Source organism: Lactuca sativa, chromosome 7, assembly GCF_002870075.4.
Source record: "Lactuca sativa cultivar Salinas chromosome 7, Lsat_Salinas_v11, whole genome shotgun sequence".
Taxonomy (NCBI): Eukaryota; Viridiplantae; Streptophyta; class Magnoliopsida; order Asterales; family Asteraceae; genus Lactuca; species Lactuca sativa.
The window spans coordinates 59,957,947-59,978,595 of record NC_056629.2 but is presented as its reverse complement, the minus strand read 5'-3'; the positions used below and the strand labels follow the sequence as shown (position 1 = coordinate 59,978,595).

The following is a 20,649-nucleotide window of genomic DNA, read 5'->3' as shown; positions in this document are numbered from 1 at the left end:
CATTTCTTCAATCCTTGATTCTTCTTCTTGGACATACAATTGTACTAAGACTCGCTTAGAGGATCAATTGAGATATGGTTCTTAATCATTAAGACCCATCATAAAGCATAAAAGGTACTCTCCCTTCTTCTTAGAATGGAGAAACTTTTATCTTTCTGCCTACATGATTCTTCTTATTCGTTCTACTATTGATTTAAACCTTTTTCAATCAATCTAGAATTACACTTAATCTTGTAAGTATAATCACATTTACTAAACCTTTAGTAAATCATGACGGATATCTTTGTTACTCTTATGGTGGACTTGATCAACACACAACTTTGTGTACTCGATCTCCTAGTCCTTCACTTGACACTTTGTCAATGAATTTGTCTAATTTCCAAATATGAAATTTCTCATTCATCGTGCAACCAAGTTGCATGATTCCAAATTTCTGTCCAATTGAAAATTGGGCGATGAGAAACTCTCCCTATTTGGTAAGTTCTCGACATTTCCATAAACAACATAATTAAGAATCAACTCCATTATTGCTAGTAGAAACATTCAAACATCAATTTTTTATATTGCAAGGATAAATAAATAATATAAAAATCAAAATTTATTTTATTGCGGAAAAATTTTGTCCTTACAATGCAATTCATTGAAAAAACTATGCTAATACATCTTTCTTAGCAATCTAATTCTAACTTTAAGTAGTAGCTCAAGAATCTAATCTTCGAGAAATGCGATCGAAATCCATTCTTTCACGGTTAGATTTTGCTCACTTCTTCCCTTAAACTTCCTTTCTTTTCTTCGATCCTACAAAACATCAATTGTAATCTTATCACATTATGTATTAAGAATCTAGAATAGAAGCTTAAAAGAGTTAGTCAATGGATTTTACCTAAAGCAAAGCCATACGTTTTGACTCTCCCATCTCTTAGATCTCTTAGGTAAATAGGGCAGCTTCGTCTCCAATGCCCTTTCTCTTGGCAATAAAAGCAAATAGACTCTTTTGGAACAGGACATGGAACTACTTCAGACATTGCCTTTCTCTTATGATCACACTTTTGATCATGGCATGTCTTTCGTTGCCATTGTCTATCTCCATAGAGGTCTTGAAGGCAGATTCACCAATCAACTTTGCTTTTCTATTGCGCCAAACCATTGTTGATTCAGCAGCAATAAGCATATAGGTGAGATCTATAAGGGTCACGTCGCGGTTTATCATATAGTACTCAGTTACTAACTCACTATATGAGTTAGGAAGTGACTGAAGGACCCAATCAACAGCCATTTCCTCACAGACAACGGATCCCAACATTCTTAACCTATCAATATGTGACTTCATCCCTAGGACGTGTGCACACACCGACTTTCCTTCTTTATGTTTACTTGCCAAAAGGGCTTGAGTGATCTTGAACTTTTCAAGCCTTTGAACTTGTGGGTTAGGGAGAACAATTGGAGGAGGAGGAGGAAGTGAAGCATGATCTCTTGTTCCTCGATCGAATCATGGAATATCATCTTCATGTGGAATGCTTGTTCCACGGGATTTGAGAAGACCATAGTTGTCAAAATTTGACATCTACAAAACGGGAGAAAACGAATTCAAGTTAGTTGATTGATAGATTCCTTAGTAAATCACCCAAATGAGATACTATGGCTAGGACCCAACACAATATTCTACAACTCGGGAGAAGGATGCCATAACCCTAATTGCAGAATATTTGAAGGTAAGTGAATGACGATTCACTAATTTCCACCACGAAAAACGAAAAAGAAATTTAAGTTTTAAATCTATGAAAACTCCTAGATCCTTTGAGATTCATTGAACTTTCAATGGCATGTTTAAATCTCGATATGCCCCTCTTGTTTGTGACTGGGATGCCGAGGATCACAAAGCGGGTGTGAATAACCATGCAAACTTACATGGTGCCCTCACATGTTACAGTCACCTATTCGATGCCGGTAAACCACACACGCTCCACCGAACTATGACAAACGTTGAGTCACCCTTTGCTACCTTTGCTTAGAACCATTTAGTGTGCCGGTAAACCACACACGCTCCACTAACGTCTTCGCAAGGGCACAAAGTGTAATTTCATGGAATTGCATCAATTCACTTTTGCCTAAGTAACTAAGATTGGGAATTTTATAAAACATTTAGTTACTTTAATAATTCATTATACTTATAATGGAAGGTTTCATCCTATCCTACCCGTTCGGCTAACGACCCTCCACTAGTCAAGAGTGCGGTGGGTAAGAGTGGATACCCATTCAATCGCCATTTTATAGGCAATTTCCTTAAACACCCCTTATAGACTAGCTTCGTGAATGAGGCCTACTAACGGTAAGACTGACTTTTACTCATACATATATATAATGTTAGACTTTTCATGTTATATATAGTATAGGGTGTATTTTACACTTTTAAAATATTAGGTGGTTAAATTTAACAATTATACTTTTAATTCAATTAAATTTTAAACCAAAAACTTTTATGGATTTATTAAACCTCTTTTAATTATACACCTTAATTAATTAATAAAACCATAAGGGTGTGATTTGAACCTTTTCAAAACTATATTAAAGTTTTAGAATTTAACATTCCTAATTAAACTTTTAATCAATTTTTAAATTCCAAAACTTGAGGGCAAGTTTTGAAACCTTTTTCAAAACATTAGGGTTTCAACTATTTAAATTTCAAAACAACAAAACTTTTGGGTTCAAATTTAAACTATAAAACCTAAGGGGAAAAATATGAAACTTTTCACAACAACAAGGATCAAATAACAAATAATTCAAATTAACATTTAATCACATAATTATCCATATTTGATGATTTCTTGCAAAAAACAATTTATCAATAATTAATCAATTATCTTATAAGGAAACAATTATCTTATTAATTGATAAATATGTTCAATTAGATTAAAATATAGTCAAATATATCATATAATCGGATTAATATTAATCTAACATGATAAGGTAACTATCCCAATGCAAAAACAGCAAGAAATCCCGAGATAAGCACTATCTGACGCACCGACTCGCCGAGTCACCCTCTGGAACTCGCCGAGTAGGGCTGACTCGCCGAGTCCAAGAGTGACTCGCCGAGTTAGGTCGAACAGTGAGGCCAAAACACGATTTTCAGTTACATCAAGCATCAATACAATAGAAACCAATCATGGCTCTGATACCACTGATGGGTTTTGGTCATAAGACATCCTATGTGCTCATACAAACCCTAAAGCTTGGATCTAGGTTTCTCTATTGTACATACTTTGAATCCAAGACTTTGAACCCTAATTCTAGCATATGGAAATCGAAATTCACATGTAATTAGGTTTAAGAACATACCTTGATTGTTATATAGCAATAACAATCCAATTCCTCCTTGAATTGACTTTGGAAGGCTTAGAGTCACAAGTGTCACTCCTCTAATGGCTTACAAACACCAAGAGCAAATGGAGAAGGTATAAATAGAGAGGAGGGAGGTTAGAATTCGTCCTTAGGACCTCTTGGGAAGGGTTCGACGAATTCATGAGCCTTAGGGGGTTTATATAGGTGTAAAGATTAGGGTTTTAGTTCTTATCCTTATCTAGTTGCTTGCCCACCAAGCAACCATAAGATAAGTCTTATAAACCCTTATCCTAGTCAAATTCTAAGGGATTATCACCTCAAATTCGTTCACCATATATATAAGATAATCCTTACCTTATTTTGTAACTATCACATAATTACAATTCAGCCCCTCTAGTTTAATTAATTACACTTGATCACAAAATTAATTCTTAATTAATTATTGACCAATATTAATTAAACAAATATGATTTCTCCTTTAATATATTATTCTTATAACATATTAATAAATCATAATAACCTCTCTCTCTATTTATTTCTCCAATCAAGTTGCTTTGGTGAAGGCAACCCAAAAGGACCATGCACCATCGGGTCAGGTACATACCATAATAGTTATGGACTTAGACACTAATCCAACAGTTGAGGGACACCATCTTCAAGAGATTTGGGAAGATCATAGTTGTCTGAACCAGACATCTATAAGGGGAGAAAATCAAGTTAGTTGATTCAAAGTCCTTAATATAACACCCAATATGAAATATTAAGGCTAGGACCCAACACAATATTTTATAATTTGGAAGAGGGATGTCGTAATCCAAGCTATAAAATATTTGAAGGTAGGCGAATGACGATTCACCAATTTCCACCATGAAAAACGAAATAATTTATTAGGTTTTAATTGGATTTGAAATTCCTAGATCTTTTGAGATTCATTGAACTTTTCAATGGCATGTTTCAATCTCGAGTGTGCCCTCTCAAATTTTGTGACTGGGATGCCGAGGATCACAAAACAAGGTGTGAATAACCATACCAATTCACTTGGTACCCTTAATATTATCACCTAATCAATGTGCCGGTTAACCACACACGCTCCATTGATCTATGACAAACATTAAGTCACCCTTCGTGATCCTTACTAGTCCAAGTTAGTGTGCCAGTTAACCACACACGCTCCACCAACGACTTGGTAAGGTACAAAGTGTGAATTCCATGGGCTAGCACCAAATTCACATTTTTCCTAAAGTAACTAAGATTGGGAATTAAATAAAACATTTAGTTACTTTATAATAATCATTATACTTTTAATGAGAATTTAAAGTCATTGTCCTACCCGTTCGGCTAACGACCCTCCACCAGTCAAGCAAGCGGTGGGTGAGAGTGGACACCCATTAAGTCGCCATTTTATAGGCAACAACCTTATACCCACCTTATAGACCGGCTTCGCGAATGAGGCCTACTAACGGTAAAACGACTTGTTCTTATACATATATATAATAATTAACCATTAATCTTATAATAGTATAAGGGTAGAATTTTAACTTTTAAAACTTCTAGGGTATGGCATTAAAGTTTGTGTGAGACTTTACAAATTCCAAAACTTGAGGGCAAGTTTTGAACAATTCATAAACTTTTGGATATTCATAACTTATGAGTTTTAATTAAGTGTTTAATAATTTTAATGAAGAGTCTCTTGGAAATCCATAACTTGAGGACAAGTTATGAAGTCCATAAAAGCATTTATTAGAAAAACTCTTCTAAAGTGTAACTTATGACTTCTTAAAAAAACATTTAAAAGAAAAAACTTTTGGAATTCCATAACTTGAGGACAAATTATGAATTCCATTAAAACACATTAAGATCAAGAATTAACTAACAAACAATTTGCAAATAATTCCTATGATCTAACAAAACTCATATGAACATGAACATCCACATCAACAATTTCAAGAATCATATGAACACATATAAACTTGAAATTTTGATTATAACTATGAAATTGGTCCACCATCATCATTACCACATCAAAAACAGGTTTTATGAGTCCAAAACAGTTTAAGGTAATGATTCTAGACCAATTCCAACACCAAAACTCGAAGATATGCTGTCTGGGGTTCCAACTCGTCGAGTGCATGAACCAACTCGCCGAGTTGGATGAAGTTTGTCTTGGACTCGTCGAGTCCCTTCATGGACTCGGCGAGTCTGCTGTGCAGACAACACATAAACTTCGATTTTCAGCAATCTGCATCAAGTATTTAAGAAAACAAGCCTAGGCTCTGATACCACTGTTGGGTTTTGATCAATCTAACACTTCCTAAGTGTGCATGCAACACTAATAAACCTTGGATCTATGTTTTCTTCATGAAATACATGCAAATAATAACTTCCAAGGTTTCTTCCTAACTAGCATAGCATAAGGATTATGAATCATAAAAGTACTAGTAGAAATACATACCTTTTGATGATGGTTGATTGTTTGGAGTTTGAGAGCCAAGCACCAATAGTGTGAATGCCTCAAATGGAATCACAAATCACCACAAACACTTGGAAAACTTTGAGAGAGTAGTATACTTTCTTGTGGAATCGGCCACCACTAAGTCTCACACAACTAGAGTCTACCCTTAGAACCTATTTCTTGCATCATATGCTTCTTTATATAGTGTGCATAGTTAGGGTGAAACCCTAATAACCCATGTCTTTTCCTTTCCAAGGATCCATGGGTTAAAAGCTCCATGGATCATCCATGGACTTTCATATTAGCTTAGCCCATTAACAAATGAGTATTAGCCCACACTATATAAAATATAATAGCCCATAATTTAATCAGTCTTCTTTTTAATCTCTAAATTAATTCATAATTAATTTAAGACTAAAACTAATTAAATAACATGACTTCATATTAATATATTATAACTTATAATATATTAATAAATCGTAAGTATACAATTCTCATAAAATTATCCATAAATCGTTTGGGTGAAGTGCAACCCAAATGCACCATGCCGGGCCGGGTCAAGTATGTACCAAATAAGTTATGGACTTAGACACCTTATCCAACAGTTTGGGCTTAGGGTAAGGCCCATAAGAGGGTTTGGACCCAACTTAGCAAATTGGGCCATTAGTGGGTTTGGGAAGCCTATCCGGTGTTGGGATTTTTATATTATGATTTTGAGCCTTAGATATGGACCAAGTTGGACTAGGGGTAAAATGGTCATTTTACCCTAAGGAGGATTATTGTTTTGAACTAAGTGATATTTTGGTATTGATAGCTTTGGGAGTCGAGAAATCAGCTCCTCGAGATTTTTAGAGGCAACGATTCGGGAGTTCGACTCTTCAGTTTAGATCGGCAGTGTAAGGTGAGTTATCCTCACTATATCAACAGGGTCTAAGGCACCAAGGCAAACCCTTTTTCGGATTGTATGCTGGTACTTGCTTGATATGCTTATTGATCTGTTAGATCTGCATCCTGGTAGTTAGGATGATATTATGCTTATTGATCTGTTAGATCTGCATCCTGGTAGTTAGGATGGTATTACGCTTATTGATTTGTTAGATCTACATCCTGGTAGTTAGGATGGCATTATGATTATTAATCTGTTAGATCTGCATCCTGGTAGTTAGGATTGTATTATGTTTAGTGACCTAGTTTAGGTCGAAATCCTGGTATATAGGATGATGCTATGTTAGTGACCGGTTAGGTCAGTATCCTGGTTATATGATGTCGTTATGTTATTGATCTGTTAGATCGGTTTGTTGTCCATAGATTGTTATGTGATTATCTGTTATATGTGCACATGGTTGTTTGATTGGGGGTTGGGTTGAGGCGGTCATGCTTTGTGCTGAAGGCCAACATACCCAGGGCGGACCGGATAGACTGCAGGCCCAGGAGGGCACATAGTCAGGCTGAAGGCCCAACGAGCGGTCCGGATAGGCTGAAGGCCTCGCGAGGCGGTCCAGACGTGCCAAAGGCTCGGAGAGCGGTCCAGATAGACTGAATGCCTGCGATGCGGTCCAGTCAGGCTGAAGGCTCATTATGCATACTATAGACTCGATGAGTGGACCGGGTGGACTGAAGGCTCGGTCCGGGCGGACCAGTCACACTATAGACTTGGGATGCATGGTTGTTTCTTTTACTTATATGTTATATGTTATGGTTATATCGGTATGACATTGGTATTTTGGGGGTAACTCACTAAGCCTTCGAGCTTACAGTTTCAATTTATTGTTTCAAGTTCAATGGATGACCGCGGTAAGGCGAAGGCGTGACCGTACTCTTCCTCGATTGATGATTATGATTTCTGGGAACTCTGATGTTTTAACTATTTTGAAAACAAATTGTAATAACTGAATGGTTTTAAATGATTTAAAAAGTTTTAAATTGGCTCGAATTTTATGAATGTTACAAATCAAACGTTTAGAAACCTGTATACATAAAATTTCCAGATCCGGTCGTCAACAGACCATAGATCCGATCAAATAATAACATATACGGCATCTTTATATAAACCATTTAGCACATAAAAGCATTTTAGACATCTTTCCTAAAATAAACTAGTGCTCGTGTCTGAAATATGGTATACACTCATCTCACAATCATCGCTTAACATTCTAAGTTTAAGTCTAGAAATCCTATAAATTCCTAGTTCGCTTAAACTACTGCTCTGATACCAACTGTGACATCCCCATTTTTACGACCATAAAAGACCGATTTGTTTATGCTTTATTTTCAAATCAAAGTAACTTTTTAAAGAAAAGTGTTGCGGAATTTGTTCCAAGAAAAGTATGATAAATATGTTATCAAAGCATTTCCGAAGAAATGTATTTTATTCATTTTAAAACTTTGGGATGTCATGGTCAATATAGAAACATAAGCATAAACAAAACTTACATTCATTTACACTAGTGATCTACATCTCTTTAATCTCTCGGTGTAGCATAACTTTATATCGACACCTGTGATACAAATAAACTGAGTGGGTCAGGTTGGGAAACCTGATGAGTACATAGGGTTTTCAACCCACAATAATAAAGTTATTATGTTTTATCATCAAACAATTAACCCAATTACCCATCCCCATTATCTTCTTTATTTCTTAAGGATCTACCCTAAGAATCATCTATCACTCATTCCTAAGGATTTTCCTAAGGAATAGGCACGAAGTCCATCGTCGCCAGGGTTTATACAACAGACACTAAATCCATAGTTTCCAGGGTTCATCCAACGGGTGCTAAGTCCATAGTTCTCCTTTATCGACAATATTATTTGCGGGAGTCCACCTGCAATACATGTCAATGGGTTTTTAGAGTACACCGGGTGAACATATCATTCACAACACCTACAGGTTGCGAGTCTACTAGTGTTCCACGGATCGTCTAAAATAGTCCATGGTTGTCATCCATACTCTACTAGATGACGGGGCCAACGCTTAGGTAAAGGTTTCTCTCATTTTTCACCCCTCACCCTCATCTCATGATCTAAATCACGTTTTCATCTCATCCTCAAACTCATTTTTTTTTCACCACACACCAACTATTTTATCTATGCATGTTCTACTCAACATATTTGTAGATATAAAATACATATATAGTTCATATCTGAAGAAAAAGTTTAGATATGAAAAGAAAATACATATACGGTTCAGATCTGAAGAAAAGGTTAGATCTGGAAAGAAAATACACATACGGTTCAGATCTGAAGAAATTTTTTGGATCTGGAAAGAAAATACACATACGGTTCAGATCTGAAGAAAAAGTTTAGATCTGGAAAGAAAATACACATACGGTTCAGATCTGAAGAAAAAGTTTAGATCTGGAAAGAAAATACACATACGATTCAGATCTGAAGAAAAAGGTCTAGATCTGAAAAACAAAGTTTAAATCTTTCATCCAACATATATCTCAAATATAAAATATATATACGGTTTAATCTGAAAAATAAAGTTTAGATTTGAAAAGAAAAGGTTTAGATCTGAAAAGAAAAAGTTTGGATCTTCCATCCAACACAAATCTCAATTAAACAGATAATATGTACACATAACACGTAAATTATATAAAATACTTCATATCTATGTGTAAGATGAAAGTAACTATGTACTCACATGATAAGGTGGTGATTCAAACTTGAACAGTGCTTCGCTTCTTAAAAATATGATTTCCTTTGACGAAACTAGGAGGTTTGCTTGAAAACCGGGCTCTGCGGGGGCAGCGTTTCTAAATTGAAAAACTCTTTTTCTCGGAGTCCTCGTGCGCTCCGGGTCTTTCTTCTAGTGCTAGGGAGGTTCCTTAGGCTTCGGGGGTGTTTTGGGAGGTTTAGAGAGAGAGAGAGAGAGAGAGAGAGTAGAGAGAGAAAGAAGTGATGAAAGGTGTGAGAATGAAGGCATCCCTCACTCTCCTTTTATAGGTCGAAGCCTTGTAGGTACGCTGGGCGTACTTCGGATGTACGCGGGGCGTAAGGGGGAATGCGTCAGATCTTTGGTGGTGTTATGTGGCTGGATTCGAACCACAGAAGGAAGAAGAACGTTGGGCGTACGCTTCGGTCTTCGCGGGGCGTACTTCCGTACGCGAGGCGTCCGAAGGTACGCTGGGCGTACCCCTCGCACCCAGCTCGCAATTTACACCATTGACTTCTAAAATTCGTAATTTTCATATACGAGCTCCGTTTTTAACGTTCTTTATATCCACGCGTAGGTGAGACCGTACTCTACAACTTTTTTTAGACTTCGTTGGCCAATTTTGTCTCTATTTTTAAAGTTATATTTTTAACAGGCCGGAACATGAAAAGTCTGTTAAAAATTCATAACTTCTTCATCTGACGTCCGTTTTCATCTATCTTTTTACCGTTTTGCTACTATTAACGAGACCTTCGATTCTCGTTAGGTTATGTTGGCTAAAAAAACCGTTCGATCTACTATCCGAACTCCGGGCTGCATACTGCTAAGCTGAAACTTAGAAAAATCATAACTTTCTCATACGAAGTTGGATTTGGACGTTCTTTTTACAAAGGTCAGGAACATCTAATAAACAATATGTCATGCTAATATTTAAGCTAATCAAAATTGTTAATTCATTCGTAATTCATCTAAAAAACAATTGGTTATGTTTACCGACATATTTGTTGAGAAACCATATTTTTCTAAGGAGTCAAAAATGTGCCTTCTCTTTGAGGGACAGGGCGTGTTAGATGGTAAGTTAATGATTTTTTTTTAGAATTTTATTTTACAACTTCTTTTATATGTTTTTTTTTAGAATTTTGGGAATTCATTTTTATAAAATTATTTTTTATATCTTCATTTTTGTATATGATCTTTTTACATATTTATTTTTATGTATACTTACAAACCCTACTTGGACCACAAGTATAAAGTTTAAACTTTTAACTCTTTATTACAAAACTCAATGGCAAAAAATAATAAAAAAAAAAAGGAATACAAAGATTCAAACTTTTAATCTCCCTTCTGATACGACGGAAGACTTTCTACAGTTTCAATATCCCACAAAACCTTCTCCCGCGTTTTTGACCTCCGCGGTGTATCATGCGTGATCGTATTTCTCCACGGCGGCACTCCGCCGTTCGGCCGCAAGAAACTGCCGGTGTGCGTTTTCAGCCGGACCTGAAAACCGTCCCTTACCGGTTCCCAATTCACACTCCCATCTAAATCCGGTTTCAATTCCGTTTGTATAACTTTTTTCCCCTTTACTCCTTGAAGAAATGGCGTATTAGATGCCATTAGGTATTTTCCGTAATAACTCTTGAAACGGATGTGATTTTTTCCGGCGGTGTAGACCACCCATTCGGCTTTTTCCGATGACCCATCGCGATCTTGGAAAACCGTTTCCTCGTCATCATCTGCCACTAGGTATTTGTCTTTTACGCTTCGAAGACGGATCTTTTTTGCTTTTCTGAATAGTTGCATTCGATCAGATTCAGATATTAAACAGATCAAATCGATTCTGTAGAAAGAGACTCGGAATTGTTTTTGACAATAATGGTGAAAGAAATATGATGAATCTGCGATTTTTGCCACCTTTTGGATCGTTGCAAAATATTGATGGAGATTGATTGTAGAGTAAATTATAGTTTTGTTCCCTAGGCTATGTATATAATTTTTGATATTGAATATGGCCCAAAAAAGTGAAAAACAGATTGTGTTTGCTTTATTTATTTATCTATTTTTATGTATATCTATGGTTTTATGTTACACTAAATGACCATTTATTCTGACATTGATTCCAAAAAACAAAATTTTATCATATTCATCAGTTTAGCATGAAAAGAATTGGAATAAAAAAATAAGGATAGATAGGTGTTTTAATACATTAGGTAATGTTTTTTTTACTTAACCCATCAAGTCATATAGCCCATAATAAGTTAAAATAAAAAAAAAACATATATAATTGCCCAGATTAATTGATTATTAAGTTACTGTTATATTTTGAAAAATTGTGATTTTGCTCTCATTTGGATATTTTTTAAGGAAAATAATCCAAAATGAGAACCAATAATACCTAATTTATCTAGAAAGTCATTGAAGTTTTAATAATGTCCAATTGACCAACAAATTTTTTTGGTTATATTTTACCATTGATAATGGTGATAGCCCGTTATCAACCCATGTGGATAAAATGACCATTTTACCCTCGTTTATTAAATTACCAACCACAAGAAAAGACTATGAACCAATCAAATAGTGGTTGGATCCTTGCCAATTGCCATCACACACAAATCTTGAATTCAAACACAAAAAAGGAGGTAAAATACAAATTTGGCACATGATTCTTAACAAGAGAGATAACTCGCCGACATCAACAACCGCATGGTGGTCAGAAGTGGTGGCGGCGGCGGCAGGTGGTGATTGCAAGCGGCTTTGTGCAATCAAAACCACTCTGACCAATAAACACACCACCGCATTCGACATACATTCGAGCAAAAACCATAATGTAATAACAAAAATGGCGAAATTATCTAACTATATTAACTACCCCTAATTAACAACATTCATTCACACATAAATCCTTCACCATAATAAAATCGACAAACTAACATCAATGGTTTCACTTTCACCTCTATGCAGCACAACCACCACACATAATGCCCCTGTTATATCACCGAGGTCAAAGTCAGTCAAAGGTACATCTTTTAATGCATAACGTACAACTCATTAAACTTACATAATCGAGCAACCAGAGGTTTTACGCCTTTTTTGCCTCACTGCCTCCTTCCGCCTTGGAGGTTGAAGAACAACCTTAATCGCCGTATCAAAAACCGCTTTCACATTCTAAAATTAGTAATTAAAAATAGACACCGAGTTTATGAATGTTCCAAGGGTAAAATCGTCAAAGACTCGAATATAATACAAGTGTTTTTGGTTTCATTTTCTTTACCTGTTGAGTCTTTGAGCTGCATTCTATATAAGCAGCTGCACCAATTTGTTTCCTCAGTTCCTCACCCTAACAAATATAAAATATTCTTAAATAAGCTACTTTTATATCAATTAATCAATATACTTTATTTTTTTTAACCATAATAGCAAGAATCAATGATTTAGTACCTGAGCAGATGTAATGACATTAGAACCGAAATGATCAGCTAAATATCCTCTGTCATCACGAAGATCTGGTAGTAAAAAAATGAAAAATATGCTTAAAGTGTTTATTTTTTCAAGAAATCTTATATTATATAGGTGATTGTTTTCAAGAAAATCTTGAAATGTGAAATCAGATTTATTGTTTGAAATTTAAAATTGTATTTGTACCTAATTTTGTTCCGACGAGTACTACTGGAACATTTGGTGCGAATCGGCGAAGTTCAGGCATCCACTGTATGAATAGTCAAAGATGACTTTATTAGTCAAAGTCAACGTTTGACTTTGTAAATTTAAACTTTTATTTGATGAATTAAATTTTCTGTGGTCAAATGTTTTCGGTGATGACAACATAGTTACAAAAGGAAGCATACTTTTCATTTTTTTTTTGTCTTAATAGTGAAAACAAGTTTTATCGACTTTTTTGTTAAAAACTAACGAATTTGACTAAAAAAAGTCAAAATTGATTGTAACTTGTGGTCAAGGGTAATGGATTTCAACTTGATTATGGAGTTGTTTTTTTCAGATTCAGTAAACTCAACATTCAAATTCTTTCTCTTTTATGATAACAAATTCTTATAGATGTCCAAAGTCACAATTGATTCTTTTTGACTTTAGAAAGTCAAATCTACTTAAGTTTGTGCAAGAAGATGAAAGATTCCAACTTGATATTTGGGGTCAAGAAATTTGACATAAAAAAGACATTTATTTTGGACTTTTTAACCACAATGATAACAGACCTTATCAGTTTTAAAGTTGAAAGCAAATTGATTTGACTGTAAAAGGGTCAAAATCAACTCCCATTTTGTCAGAAGGTATTGATTATAAAGGTTGCAACTTGCAAGTTTGATTGTGGGATTTTTTTGTTTTTCTTTTCTTTTTCAAGTTTCAAATAGATAAAAAGAGATGTAGTTGACCTTTCTTTCTCTATAATGATATAACAATTCTTATCCATTTCCAAAGTCACATACAAATCAGTTTGACTTTAAAAAGTCAAATCAATTCAAATTTGTTGAAGAAGGTAATAAATTCAACTTCATTAGTTAATTATAGGGGTTTCTGCTTTATAAAGACTCAAGAAGCTAAAGCATAAAAATAGATGTAACTAATCTGTTTGACTTTAAAAGGTCAAAAATGACTTTAGTGTGAGAAGGAGGTTATAGATTCATCTATAGATTATAGAGTTTATTTATATTTTAATATTCAAGATTCAAAAACCTAAAAGGGGTGTCAGTTCAAATTCAAAAAATCAGGTCAACTTTAAATTGTGATAGTGAAGACCAAAAATAAAGGAAGATTTGAAAAAAAACTATAAAAGGAAGAGAGCACTAAAAGAAAGTGTACCTTTTTCAGGACATTTTCATAGCTCGCTCTACTGATTAAAGAGAAAGCTAACACAAATACGTCCGCACCTCTGTAGCTCAGTGGCCTTAATCTGCTATAATCTTCCTGACCTTTAAATCACATGAAAAGAATTACTATTAATTACCCAAAATACCCCCTAATAAATTCTGTACAATGAACTCATTAAATATTGGATTTTAAAGAAAATACCAGCAGTATCCCATAATCCTAAGTTGACAATATTTCCATCCACAGCCACATTAGCACTGAAATTATCAAAAACCGTTGGGATATAATCCTGTCAAGAAATACAAATCGGAGCTTAAAAATTCAAACTTTGGTACAAAAATCTATGAATTAACATAAACCCACATGTAATTCACATCTAAAATTAGGATAAATTAACCAAAAGATCAAACCCATGAATTATCTTCAGCAAAAACTTAGGTAATAATGTTGTGGTGACTCGTAATTGTGAAGTGGAAGTTGTACAAGAAGGTTTAGTTTAGAACAAGGAAGCTAAATGAACATCAAAAGAATTTGAAATTAGGTTAAGATTACTTAGAAGATAATCCTACAAATTATAATTGCAAAAAACAAAGGTAGTTTAGCTGCAGTGACTTGTAATTTTTGCTACGAAAGTTGTACAAGAAGGTATCACCCAGAATAAGAAGGCTAAAATGCTAAAAAATAAAGGGTGTTTTGAAATAAAGTGGGTTTTTTTCCAAGAGATTAATGTATCAGTATATACAGAGAGAGAGAAAGATTTACAGTGGGGAACTTGTTGCTTGTGTAACAAATGAGCATACAAGTCTTGCCAACAGCTCCATCACCAACAGTGACACATTTTATGAACTTTGAAACACTCATTCTCGTGTTCTTGAGCTCCTGCTACTTTTTGCAGTGATGATTTTAATGAAAGACAAACCCTAAATAAGTGTGCTTGAGAAGCAAGAGTGATGGAGAAGTTTCGGAGGAGAGAGAAGGGTTCGTGCAGAAGAAGACAATGGCGAAATGGGTGCCAAGAGAAAGGGGCACCTTGTTCCACGAATGTATTCCTGTGGTTTGAACAAAGAAAGATAAACATTTATTAACTTGTAACCTAGTGAAAATAAGTGCCTTTGTATTATAATAATATGACCAACTACATTTATTAAATTGTCGAATTTAGACTAATGTGTAAGTTATTATAATATGATATTTTTATTAATTTTTAATCCAAAAGATCTATATAAATATTATTTTTATGTAAATTTGACATTATAGTTCTTGAAAAATGATTGATAATATATGCTTCAAAAATTATATATATATATATATATATATATATATATATATATATATATATATATATATATATATATATATATATATATATATATATATATATATGGGACGATTCACTTGAGAATAAAAAAAAAAGTAGAGATCTTGAGATTAAACCTCAGCCACATATTTCGCATTTGCCGCTCTAATGTTCCAGCGTACCAACAACAACGATGTATGCCTAATCATAAATGATTATATGGCAGAGAGGTATAATCATGCAAGATTATACATGTTTATATGTATATGCATAATCATAAATGATTATACATATATGTCTATTCACAGATTGAGTAATCATAAATGATTATTACAGTTAGTCGCAGAAGAGGTGGTGGTGACAGAGGTGGCGGTGGTATAAGTAATGGAGGGGACAATGGTAGGGTCGACTGGTGTCAGAGGTGGTGATAGTGGTGGTGGTGGTGGCGGTTACGGTGGTGGGGATGGTGGCGGAGGAGAAAGGAACGGGTGACACTGTGTAATCATTTATGATTACACCAGACCTGCCGCACCGGTACGCCGAAGGGTTAGAGCGACAGATGTGAAATACGTGACTGAGGTTGAATATCGAGATCTCTATTTTATTTTTAATCTCAACGAAACCTCTCTCTCTCTCTCTCTCTCTCTATATATATATATATATATATATATATATATATATATATATATATATATATATATATATACACACACACACACACGTGTTAAGTCATTGTTCAATATATATCATTTTGACCGGTTATTACAAGTAATCGATTATGTGTCATGTTCTTAATCTGTACCATATTTTTGCTAGATCTCCGGCGAAAAATATATTCAAAAAAAAATCAAAATGGGTTTCGTTTTGCATCTCCATCGTTTCTTGTGTCACCTCCGTCATATCCAAACCATAATTAAGATAAGTCCGGACAATATAAGCTGTCCTTTCAAGAGACAATTTTTGAAGTCTTTGAGTAGGACCGTAAAATAATTAAACGTTCACATAATGTTTATGAACCCTAATGAAAAATTCATTTATTTAATAAATGAGCGTACATGAACAATTTAATAAAGAATAAACACGAACAATGATCTCGTTCAAAAACATTCGTTAATGTTTGTTCATTAATTATCGTTTGTTTTTAACAAACACAAACAATAATCTATATCCGTAGAACTTTTAATTATGTTACTTAGAGTTTATATTAACTAAAATGGGTATTTAGGCCATCATATCCAATTAAGCTTAAGCTTACTAATCCTACTAAGAAACCAAAAGAAAGAATGAAAAACTATAAAGTCAAAGATGGCCGCTCCCTTAGGTTTAAAAAATCAAAGAATGTATTGTTTTGAAATTTCCAAATCACATGTAAAGTTGTAAAAACAACACACTTTTTTTGTAACATAGTCATATTTACTTTGAAACCACCTTAAACGGTTCCGGTAATGATTTTTATTTTTCTAGAATCGCTACCCTCTGAATATCCGCTCTTATTATATACCAAACAATTTTTCAATAAAATTATTTATTTATTTATAATATATTAACTTGAATTACCAATTTTAGTCTTGGAGTTTAATGTTTAGACTTTGTTAGTATGTTTGAAGTAAAAGATATTACACATTGCTTAGTTACATGCAAACAAGTTTTATGCAGTGGTTATTGTCACTAATAATACGAAATGTTGATATCGATATTATACATACACAATATAATTTGTGCTAGACTTTTAAATATTTCAATTTAGGTTTTATTCTTAACACTATATTTAAAATTTTACTATTGAAAAAAATAGTTTTTGGAAAAAAAATCAAGTTTTTTTTTGACATTTTCATTTTTTGTGTCAATTTAATACTATAGTTGGAATTTCATTTTAAATTTACATTTAACAATTTACTTAAACATTATTATTATTCAAAAATAGTATTTGGATAGATTTTTTCATGTTTATTTGATGTTTTGATTTATGAAATTTGTACATATTTAAATTAATAAGTTAACTGTATTAGATTAATAGTTATAAAGTGGTAGTATTAATGAGAATTTTCTTTTTGAAAATGTGGTAGTTCAATTTTCAAATGAATATTATGTAAAAGCAAGACCTCTCTTGAATTCATTTGGATGACCTTGGTTATAAAATAATATAAATATAAATATAAATATAGATATAATTACTTTCCACAAATTTAGAAATTGTTTATATGACTATACATTATGGAATCCAAACTTTATCACCCCCGCCAATTCTTGAATGAACATTACTACTCCGAAATGGTCTAATTTTGGAATGCATACTATATATGGCTACACATTCCGGTGGTTGTATTTCCAAATTTAAAATAATCTGGTTATTTTTATTAAGGGGATGTTTGGCAAAACGTATTTTTGACTTATTACCGGTATAAGTAAAAAAAAATGTTTTTGTAAAAAACAACTTATTGTTGTTGGTAAACTCTAATAAGTCAAAAAATGATAAATAACCTACCAATTATTTATTAAAAACTCTTTATTTCACCAAATAAGTTATAAGTCAAAAGGTCATAAGTTTTTTTAAATAAGCTTTGCCAAACACCTTCTAAAGCACTCATATATAATGGTTAGTTTACTTAATTTTTCTATAAAAATGTGCTAATTGGGTTACATATTTAACTATAAACCCATACTAAAACATTTATCTATCTTTTAGAAATAGATATGTTTTTAGATAAAAAGTAATTGGTGGTGATTATATTTTATAATTAGTAATACTAAACTAAACATACTCATGCATGCGTATTGTTTTAGGGTCTATTTTTGTCCGACTCTGTTTTGTTTTTAACGAATAATTAAAACTTTCTGGTTTTACTAATCAAAAGTTAAATATGAGAAATTGGTTCTGTCGTTATATACTTATCTTCATCATAAATAACAATTATCCCTTATTTGTATATTTTTAGATTTTAGTACGACAAAGAAAATTGATATGTCACTATATGGAAATCTTAAAAAGCAATCTATACTTTAAGACATCAATTGTACTATTTTAATCAAGTGGCTCCATCATTCAATAACGTGTCTAAAAGCGCAATTTAAACGATGGAATGACCAAATATTTGCAGATGAACAATTCATATTTTCTTTCTCGAGAATAGCAACGTCACAACGACTACACAAGTGGAATTCGGACGTACAACTAGTAGTGTTGGCAATTGTTGTAGTTATATAGTTTAGTCAATTTATGGGTCAATTATCTTTTATGTGTCCAAAATATTGTTTTACACATTTTAATGTTCTGTAAGGTAACCAATAATAAATATCGTTCAAAATTGGTCATCGTTGACATGCTATAAAATGTTTAAAGGTTATCTATAATTTTTTTTAACAATTGTGGCCAAAGTTTTTATTTTTGTTAAGACATTCGTCACAACTTTATTTTTACAAATTTACCCCGATTTTTTTATATAACTCTGTTTTTACATGTTTTTTTTTTAACTGGCTTATTTGTACAATTGTGCTTTTGCAAATTATTTTTTTCTTAAGAATTCGATTTTACAAATTCGGTTTCTAAATTTCTTACATGCTCGTTTTCATTTAAAGTTTTCCATTACAAATGTTTTTTTTACAAATTCTTGTTATGAAATTTGTACAATTTCTTTTTTGATAAAATTAACTACTACATTTTTTTCAAATTTTACATGTCTTTTACAACTTGCTTGGAAATGATCAAACGGATCCATTCAATAACAAACCTGCGTCAATCAATCAATTATTCATTAAATTTGACAATCAATTACTTTGATAAATATTTATTTAGCAATTAACTAAAAAAATAAAAGTAACCTGGTTCCACCGACTTTTAGCTATAACTAGTACGTAATCAGTAACCAGTATCTAGTAGTAACCAGTAACCAGTAAACCTTCTGGACCGAGTTCCCATCCCTTTTTCAGAAAGGTCAAGCTCAAGCCCAAGTGCATGGATGTAAGATGCAGATCCATCAGCAAGGAACTTAACATTCTTTGTATCAGCATATGATTTTCTCCATGCCTTCATCACATAAGGGTCGTTTGCTGCATATATATCAAAACATAAATTCGGTAGGAAATAGCAAGAAAAAACATCATAAATGGTCCCTATGGTTTCCCAAAATCTGAAGTTTAGTCCCTGTGGTTTAAAAACCTCATAGATGGTCCCTATGCTTTGAAAACTTTTGACAGTTGGTCCTTATCCCTAACTCCGTTAAGTTTTATTTGTTAACTGAAGGGCATTTTCGTCATTTCACTATCACAGGGACCATTTATGATGTTTTCTCAAAAATAAAATAATATGCAAGGGTCTCTATCTCTCTCTCTCTCTCTCTCTCTCTCTCTCTCTCTCTTTTTCACACACACACACACATTGATTCTCGACGTGTCAACCCTGTTACGTGCTGACGTGGCATGATGATATGTTAGTTTTGATGACAACTTGACCGGTCAACCCAGTTACCTGCTGATGTGGCATGATGATATGTTAGTTTTGATGACATTACATGCCGACGTGTCGAAATTGTATTTTTTCCCACAAAAGACACTAAGTTTTCACTGTGATGCTAAGTTTAATTTTTTTCTTTCAATTTTGACACTCTGTTTTTTTGTTCCAAATCAAACATCATTTTTTACAACTTTATTCAATGTTGACAATTTTTCATTTGAAACCGTATAAATATTTTTTTTTAAACCTTATAAATACATTTTTTTCATTTAAAATCCATATTTTTGTATAAATACTAGTTTTTTTTAACATTCAAACCATCACTTTATGTATAAATATGTATTAGTCATATAAAAAAACGTATTTTATGTTTAAATATACAACTTTAAAATGAGTTTGGAGGGTTGGAGATGTGTAGTTAATGAAGAACAGATGTCAAATTTGCAACCTGTTAAATTTTTACATCTTATTCGAAGCTTATGGTTAGTTTGATTCTCATGATAAAACTAATGCATATTTATGCATAACATTATGCTTTGAATGTAAAAAAATAAAAAAAAATAAAAAATAAAAAAACCTTGTATTTAAATAAAAATATGGTTTTAAATGAAAAAAAAAATATTTATACG

General features: G+C 33.1%; 2 protein-coding genes across 2 annotated transcripts; both read right to left on the bottom strand.

Moving 5' to 3' along the window:
• Positions 1–10,547: 10,547 nt before the first annotated feature.
• On the bottom strand, positions 10,548–11,487 carry LOC111883893 (uncharacterized). The gene has a single exon (XM_023880225.3). The coding sequence runs from the start codon at positions 11,250–11,252 to the stop codon at positions 10,782–10,784; it is 471 nt and encodes a 156-aa protein (XP_023735993.1). The 5' UTR covers positions 11,253–11,487; the 3' UTR covers positions 10,548–10,781.
• A 558-nt stretch (positions 11,488–12,045) lies between these two features.
• LOC111883879 (rac-like GTP-binding protein ARAC7) lies at positions 12,046–15,326 on the bottom strand. The gene is made up of 8 exons (XM_023880209.3): positions 15,036–15,326; positions 14,475–14,562; positions 14,265–14,374; positions 13,092–13,155; positions 12,888–12,952; positions 12,721–12,786; positions 12,508–12,614; positions 12,046–12,433 (listed from the first exon to the last, which is right to left on the bottom strand). The coding sequence occupies exons 1-8, from the start codon at positions 15,132–15,134 to the stop codon at positions 12,403–12,405; spliced, it is 630 nt and encodes a 209-aa protein (XP_023735977.1). The 5' UTR covers positions 15,135–15,326; the 3' UTR covers positions 12,046–12,402.
• Positions 15,327–20,649: the final 5,323 nt, after the last annotated feature.